Raw genomic sequence first — 9,077 nt, forward strand, 5'->3', positions numbered from 1 at the left:
CATCAGCACTAGGACTAATAATGTTACCTAATTTGGGCAATGAGATGTCTGCAAGGAAAAAAAATCCTTCATTTTAGCCCGGAACTGCAAATATTCTCCTTTATTGGAATCTCAAAATATATATGACAGAAAAACAATAGTTAAGAGGAAGGATGAAACTGAGAAAATTATTTTTGAATAGAATTGATGGAATCCTTAAAAAGAGAGGATTATATCAGCCTTACCAGGTAGACCAGACAGGAAACACTACTTGATGAGGCAATTCTACTTGTAAGGCCACCTTAACAGAATCTTACAAGCGTGAAAGTACAGATCTTCCTTTGCAGGCAAGAAACTAGGGAGGATCTCTTCTAAACCTCTTACCCTCCATTGTCCAGCTGTGGGCTATGCACTCTCTTATCTGATGGTTTCCTAGATAGCATCTCTTCATCTCCATCTCCCACAGCCTATCTTGCCTATCATTAAAAAACAAAAGCATATATGATTGATAGTTGGTTGACGATCTTTACTGTGATCACTGACCTTGAAAAAAACAATCAGCTTCATCAAAAGAATAAAAGGATAAAGCATCAGAAGCCATGAGATAGGAAGGAAAGGAAATACATTATCTGGAAAGGACAATAAAACACCTTAAACTCTAAACAATTTCTAAGATATAGTAATGCTATGACATTTTCTATAGTAGAGTAAGTTCATATAGCAGGATATTTAAAGTAGAACTTAAATGATAAGTAATAGAAATATTTAAAAGTAAAATACTGAAGCAATGTATGAATCAGTGCATGGATATGGAAATTAGCGTGGTTTTTAAGAACAGGAATATGCTAAACAGGATAATAATAATAATAATAATAATAATAATAATAATAATAATAATAATAATAATAATAATAATAATAATAATTTTATTTATATACCGCCCTTCTCCCGAAGGACTCAGGGCGGTGAACAGGGCAAGAATAAAAAATACAGAGTTACAAAAGTTAAAAAAGGATTAAATATATGCCCACTAAAAACAGTAAATGAATATTGTTGGTGAAAACTGAGTTTAAATTTCCTTTTATTTTTTATTGTACTGTGCCTTTATTTTATTCACTACTTTTTACTATTTTTCTGTATATTATAAAGTTACTTACCCCAAAACAGAATAGTGTGGTGATTATGTTTGTACAAAAAAAGTGGGAGCTGTTATTAATTTGTCATGAAGCAGTACTAAGGCTAATATCACTGCATTGCCATTGATAATTATTTTGATATTCATCAATCTTTGTTCTTATATGTTCTTTTTAAATTGTAAATTTCTAGATCAACCTAGCAATATAACTTCTTTATTGTCATTTTAAATAGGAATAGGAATATGTTTTATTAGGACATTCTTCATAAAATTCAAGAAATAGTTCAACATGTTCTACAAGGTGTCTTGTTTGTTTTGTTTTAGATTAAATTTGTAGATCCCAAAATGAAGAATTGTGCCACTTTAGCAGGTACAGGAGAAGCAAGCAATGTAATTGGTTCCAGCATTACCACATCAACTTTTAATGAACCAGGAGGCCTATGTGTTGAAGATGGAGGGCGATTCCTTTATATTGCAGATACCAACAATCATCAAATTAAAGTGATAGATTTAGAAACCCGTACTGTTTCACTGGTAAGTTACTATATAAAAAAGTATGGATAGATCTTTCTATTTGAGATAAATAATTAGAGCTAAATTTAATTCTACTACCTTTATTGCATTATACATGCATTATTGCCATGTTTATAATGGCCTGGCAAACAGAATTGCTTTTGTATTAAGGATATCCTGTTAAGCTTAAAATAAATGTTCCATCTGTTTTAAGAGGTTAGAAAGGACACTAGCGCCATTAGAATAAGCTGAGATAGAAGAACCTCAGCCTTCAGAACACATTTTGACATAGATATTGGGGATATGATTTAATCTCATCTTGCTGTAATGAGCTGCTTTAAGAACCATGTGTTTCTTCAGTCCATTTTCCCATAAACTGGAAATAAGGTCCATATTATTGAATCATTTGGAGACAAATGAAGTAAATATTTGGACTTATTAAAATCAGTCTGGACTTATTAAAAAAAGTTCCTTGGATCACATCTTTACTAAATTAAGAACCTCTGGAGCTGAAATAGACCATTAGAAAAAAATGAGAAGGGGTGGAGCAGACAATGTTATTCAGTAGATATGACTATTTCAGGTCATATTATCAATACCACCTCTAAGACTTGCTTGTATGGTGTTCAGAAAGTATTACAGCACTGCATATTCCCAGTGTACTTCAAAGAATGTTCTACAGCAGACATGTCAAACACAAGGCCCGGGGGCCAGATCCGGCCCGCGAAGTGGTTTCATGTGGCCCGTGAAGCCATCCTGCAAACAGTGAGGGAACGGCCCTCACTGCCTTGGCCCTGGCCCAGAGACCCTCCTTCTGCCAGAGACCCCCAGATCTGTCCCACTCCTGCCCAGGCCCCCATAGGCACCCTTGATGCGAACGATGTAGAGCTGGCCATGCCCACCCAGTAGGCCATACGCACTCTAGCCATGCCTACACAGTAGGCCATACCCACCCGGCCCCCTGAGGGCAACCGCAATGCTGATGCGGCCCTCAATGAAATTGAGTTTGACACCCCTGTTCTACAGTGTTGCTTCTGTAGCTTTGGCCCTGTCATGGAAGCCACCTTTCATGGCATTTAGAAACAAAAGTACTTCATTATCATGAACAACATTATTTCCCTTTGCTGTACTCAGGCCAGACAATAAAATTGTCAATATAATAAATTCATAAACAAATAGTTACGCATTAAAATGTCATAAAATCACACATTTGATTTATAAAAGAATAAAAAAATGATAAAATATTCTTTTATTTATCATCTGAAATTAGAAGCTACAATATCATACTCAGAGTCTGTTTTATCATAGACTCCTATTGTTGGAAAGACTCTTGGACATCCTCTAGTCCTACTATTTGGCCAGGCAGGAATTTTCATACCATCTCAAGCAAATGGCTCTGCAATCTTTATTTGAATTCTCACAGCAAAGAAATTCCTTCTTATTTGTGTTTGGATCTCCGTCTCATTCTTATTGTACTATTCAGTGGTTTGAAGAATAAATCCATATTCTCTTCTATGACACACTTTCAAGTATTGAAAAGACAGCTATTGGCTTTTTTCAGAACAAACATTCCCAGTTTTTTAATAATTTAATAATTTTAGTTTAGGCGCTACTTGATTTTAACCAGTGCTTGTGAGGCACAAATGTTATGAGGGCCTATTGCACTGCAGTCTGGACTAGTTGTTCATAGTATTTGGACTCCAACCCTATCGTCCTCTTTTAGTTGTTAGCTCACACTATCCAATTTGTCAGCATCTTTCTTATAATTTGGTAGCCCAAAATGGAACATAATATTCTAGTGCAGTCTCACCAGTGCAACATGGAGTGTAACAATCACTCCTATGATCTAACACTTATGCCTCTGGAGATATAGGTCAAGATTGTACTGGCTGTTTTGGCAGATGCTTAATCTGTGGTTTACCAGGACACTCAGGTCCTTCTTACAAAGATTCCCACTGATCAAGTATTGTCTATCTTGTATCTATATCTGCAACATCAACAATGAAGGCCAGATTGGGCAGATTAGTGTTATACCCTGAAGAAAATAAATCAGGATCAGATTTTCCTTTATAGCTTTGAATGTGTTGAAAACTTTATATCAGGCATGTCAAACTGTTGGCCCATGGGCCAGAGGCATCATGCCAAAACCGCACCCACCTCATTGCCGGCAATGGGGAAAAAGTCCCAAGAAGTCGTGCAACATCATGTGACATCGTGAATTTGACATGCCTGGTTTATAAAGATACATGGGCAAAGTGTATGTGCATGTATGTATGTAAAAAATAATTTTAAAGGTTATTTTAACATAGTGTGAGCAAACCATTCTGTTCCTTTTACTTCAAAAGTAGAAGTACAATTAATTCTATACTTGTCTTCAGATCTTGCTTTTGTCTTAACACACATTGCAAAGTTACTTAAAGGAATGTATAATTACTTAAAGAAATGTATTTGTCAAAGGATATGTCTGCTGCTTTCTCAATAAACTCAAGTAATTTTTTTTAATCAAACATTTTTTACAATTCATCATATAAAATTAATTGACAAAATATATTCATTCAGTTATTAAATTGGAAATCCACAGTTTTCACAACTTGAGAGAAATACCATGTCTTGGTGATATTGGGAGAGGAGCAGTTGTAAAAATTAATAACCTTTCATTGTAATAAACCATAAATAACACAAATTGTTTTACTTTTGTATGTTTCTATACAGTTATTCAGACAATTTAAAATTTGAATTTGCAAAAGTAGAGGGAATGATCATAATGCTTACTGAACAAATAAACAGCCTAATTCCAGGCATACTTCTTTTCAATAGGGAGTTTCTTCTGCATCCCGTGATACATTAGGCATCCAGTTTTGAATATAATACCACTGTGTATGTAGGGAGTTTGTTCTCCTTCCCACAAAAAAGGAGTGTTTATACTTGATTTAAATTCTGTTTTACAAGAATTGAGCAAATTAATTCAAGTGACAATAAAAGGCAACAGCCCCACCTGTTCAAAAGGAGTTGGATGTACATTATCGTTCTGTATAAGCTTAATATTTATAACACCACAATTTCCTGTTCATGTGATCTGGACTAACCAGCATTGAATTTAATGAGTTTTGTATTGAAATCAATTTTTAAAAGAAATTTACTTAAATGTATTTGAATAGGGCTTGCAGTGCCAAAGCATCTTGAAGCAATTTACAATAAAAACATAAATGAGTACATAATAAAATTCTATATTACAACAGCATAAACTAATATACATACATACAGTAAATTTTATTCAACACAAAATATATTCATTTAAAAATGTGAGGAAAGTGGGGGGAAGCTTTTTTTTTCATCATTCATACCAAGAAGGCCTTCAGGAATTGGAGACTTATCAACAGGGGTCTAAAATGTATCACCATAGTGGGGAGGATCAGATCACAACCATCACCACTGTCCTGCATTGCCTCACGAGGAACAGCCATTTGGAACACCTGTGGGGGATCTCCCTTCCTTTCTTTATCTGTAAAGGTTCCACGGAACCAGCCTATGCATCAATTCCTTGGTCTTTGCTGTAATTGAGTTTGCAATACTTGCCCTGGAAATCCATCTCAATCAGTCTGAAAATGACATTTGTTTTTTCAAACTTTAGAACAGAGGTGTCAAACTCAATTTCATTGAGGGCCGTATCAGCATTGTGGTTGCCCTCAAGGGCTGGGTGGGTATGGCCAGGGTGGGCGTGGCTTACTGGGTGGGCGTGGCTGGAGTGTGTCTGGCCTACTGGGTGGGCGTGGCCAGCTCTACATCGTTTGCATCAAGGGTGCCTATGGGGGCCTGGGCAGGAGTGGGACAGATCTGAGGGTCCCTGGCAGGAGGAGGGTCTCTGGGCCAGGGCCAAGGCAGTGGGGGCCGTTTCCTCACTGTTTCCAGGATGGCTTCGGGGGCCACATGAAACCACTTCGCGGGCCAGATCTGGCCCCCGGGACTTGTGTTTGACATGTCTGCTTTAGAATATGAAATTATATCTCAAAAATTTACATGCTTTCTATTCCTTTGATAGCTTCCTCTTCAGCATGTTGACACAGTAGATTCTATAAATAGAGGGAGTATTAAAATGAGTGATCAAGCAGAACTACCAAAGCTCCCTAAATCGGCTCCACATTTTCAGCTACCTTCGTTGACTGTAAGTCCAGGCCAAGCACTTCAGTTTGTGCTGATGCTCAAGTTGCCTCCAAATACTAACCTGACTGAAGAAGCACCTAGCTCCTGGTTTTTTACTGCAGAAGGTAAATGAGTCCATGTTTCTGTTTATAGGGGATATATGCTACATTGATTTAGATGGTAGAGCAGATATATCCTTATTATTTTACAGAGTTTTTATTTAAACCTATTCCTGAGTTTCTAATAGCAATTTCAAATTAAATAAAGGTAAAGGTAAAGGTTCCCCCGCACATGTGTGCTAGTCGTTTCCAACTCTAGGGGCCGGTGCTCATCTCCGTTTCAAAGCCGAAGAGCCAGCGCTTGTCCGAGGACGTCTCTGTGGTCATGTGGCCGGCATGACTAGACGCCAAAGGCGCATGGAACGCTGTTACCTTCCCACCATAGTGGTCCCTATTTTTCTACTTGCATTTTTACGTGCTTTCGAACTGCTAGGTTGGCAGAAGCTGGGACTAGTAACAGGCGCTCACTGTTACGCGGCACTCGGGATTCGACCCGCCAAACTGCCGACCTTCTGATCGACAAGCTCAGCGTCCTAACCCACTGAGCCACCCATAATTATTAAATCACATTTTATTATAATAATTTATATGGCCTACATTTCACTATAATCCTTTACTCAACTGGAAATAATGGAGCTGGTTAAACTAGTGAAATGTTTATCTCATTCACAAAGAGGCTCCTTCTAGGGTAATAGAAAAGGGTTAAGTAAAAAAACATGACCTGTACATAAATACTGAGTTCTTTCATTTACATATACTTTTCTATAAAACTTTAGAGCACTTGGATAATTATATACTTCAGTTTGCATTTCCTATATTGTGATTTAGTTCTTGCATTAATCTGATTTTGCCCTGTGAAAGTCTTCTACTAATTCTTCCATAGTTATTTTAGTACAAGCAGGGCTTTTTTTGTCATAGAACGCTCAGAACGGAGTTCCGGCACCTTTTTTGGATGGAACCTTGTAGGATAGGCAAGGTGGGTTGTATGACATGTGTGAGTTCCGGCACCTTTTTCTTTTACAAAAAAAGCACTGAGTACAAGCCATAATAATAATGTTTTATCAATAGATAAAATCATCAAATTGTAATAGAACACCTTTTCTTTTCTAGGTAATGAATGGTTACTTTGTGATCCACATAGATCTGGGACAATTGCAGACTTATTTGAACAGCCTATAATCCCATTTCAGTTACCCACTAGCTGCCTGGCATCTGAAGCTTTATTGTCAATCAATGTGTGCCTCTATTACTGTAGTAAGGACAGTAATGCCTGCATGATGAAAGGAATCTCATTCAACCAGCCTTTCCATATAGCAAATGTAAACCAAAAAAACATAGCTCCAATTGAGCTCATGTATACATTTTAATTTTAAGCACAGCAAAGCAGAAAACCATGTATAGTCTTATTTACTTCTAATTTTTGTCACAAAGCTAACTGAACTTTTGTATTATTATATATGTTACTTCATGTTTGAACTTAAAGCAAACTTGCAAAAATATATGTTTGCATAAATGAAATGTGAGAAATCATGAACATGTATCTAAATCTTAGTTCCTCATTAACTTATTGTATAAGCAATAAAGACTAAAGGATTGGGATCACTGTGAATAAACAAAACAAAGCTAAATATAGAAAAGATCAATTTCTATCTTCGGAGCACAATCTTAATGTTGGAAATTGGTATTTGTTTGATTTTTTTCCCTGTGTTACAGTATATAAACATTTGTCATCACGTGTTTTCTGGACCAGGAGGCCTTGCTCACTGTCACTCATGTCTTGATCACCTATCTGTTGGATTACTGCAGTGTGCTCTACATGGGCCTGGCCTTGAAGATAACCCCAAAGTTACAACTGGTCCAGCATGCAGCAGTGTGTGCTTCAAGGTTTGCCTGTGTTCAACCATTGCTGTGCAAGCTGTACTAGCTTTTACTTGTTTTCTAGGTGCAATTCAATGTTGGTTACTACTTTCCAGCCTTAAATGGCTGCAGGACCACCTCAAGGTTTCTGTCCATCCTGCCAGATCAGATAACATGGTCGGTCTAGATCCCTTTCCTTAAATGTTACTTCTGGTGGACCTCTAAGACACGCTTTTCCAGTAGCTGCCCTGACCCTTTGGAACAGCCTGCCCCTACTCTTCATTCAGACTTTGGGCTAGGATAGAAGTGAGCCCAGCAAATGTAGGTTTGTGACATATTGCAGCCTTGTGCTTCGACTATATGGTGGTGTGGGGAATGGTTGGTTTTATTTATGTTGTATTAAATATTACTGTGAGTCACATAGAATTTTTATGCATAAGAAAGATGGCCTTATACACTTTATAAATAAAACATCAATCTTTTGTTTCAAATAAAAGCAAAATAATGAAAAGTAAAATAGGCGGTGAAAAATAGTTTTTAACAGAAACTAAATTACTTTTTTTTAATATAAATGATATTTAAACAGCTCATTCTACATATATTTGTTAATGACTTATACAACTTCTATGCAAAAGCTAAGTGATTTGATATAGCATTTTTAATAAAATCTGAAAAATTAAAAGTCTGAAATAATTAGTTTTTTTTTAAATTATCTACAACCTTAAACTGCTTGTCAAGACTTGTTTTGAAGGAGAGAATGGTATTCGGGGTGTAGGGTATGGTGTGGTATGTGGTATGGTATGTGGGGTATGGTATAAATAATATTTATCAGCATAAGGAAAAGATACAAAACAGATCACTTTCCAAAAAAATACTATTCTCATCAACATTATCTAGAATTTAATATTTCACCAGCAATCTGCCCTATCATGCAAACTATTTTAAGAACACTTTTAAGTGCATTTGTGCATGGGATAAAGAAATAGGCATGGTCTTATTCTTTGTTTTTTGAAAGATTTATTCCCCTCTTCTTCTTGTGACATATCTGTTATCAGATGTTGGTGATTATGTTGGCGATCCTGTTTTTATCAGCAGCCACACAAAAAAGTGCTGCTGAGTTTTGTCCAAATCAGTGCCTTAGATTTTGAAGCCATGATGTTTTTCTTCTGCCTGGACCTCGTTTGCCTTCAATCCTTCCCTGGAGGATTAAATGGAATATGCCGTATTTTTCTGGGTGTCACATCACATGTCCAAAATATTCTAACTTTCGTTTTTTTAATTGTTTTGATGATTTCCCTTGGCTTTCCCAAGTGGCTTATAACCTCCTCATTTCTGATCTTGTCAACCCAGCTTATACGCAACAGCCGCCTGTAAATCCACATTTCAAATGCTTC

At 36.7% G+C, this 9,077-nt stretch overlaps 1 protein-coding gene across 2 annotated transcripts in view; it reads left to right on the plus strand.

Annotated features, from left to right (window-relative positions):
* Positions 1-8,333, plus strand: part of NHLRC2 (NHL repeat containing 2) — a 36,591-nt gene extending 28,258 nt beyond the window's left edge. For both annotated transcript variants that reach the window (XM_083364742.1, XM_083364743.1), the window contains 3 exons: positions 1,439-1,648; positions 5,667-5,892; positions 6,937-8,333. In XM_083364742.1, the coding sequence (XP_083220868.1) occupies positions 1,439-1,648; positions 5,667-5,892; positions 6,937-7,193 (693 nt within the window). In that variant the 3' untranslated portion in view covers positions 7,194-8,333. The remainder of the gene's footprint in view (positions 1-1,438; positions 1,649-5,666; positions 5,893-6,936) is intronic.
* The last annotated feature ends 744 nt before the right edge of the window (positions 8,334-9,077 follow it).

This window comes from Vipera ursinii, assembly GCF_947247035.1.
Source record: "Vipera ursinii genome assembly, chromosome: 5".
In the NCBI taxonomy this organism is placed as follows: Eukaryota; Metazoa; Chordata; class Lepidosauria; order Squamata; family Viperidae; genus Vipera; species Vipera ursinii.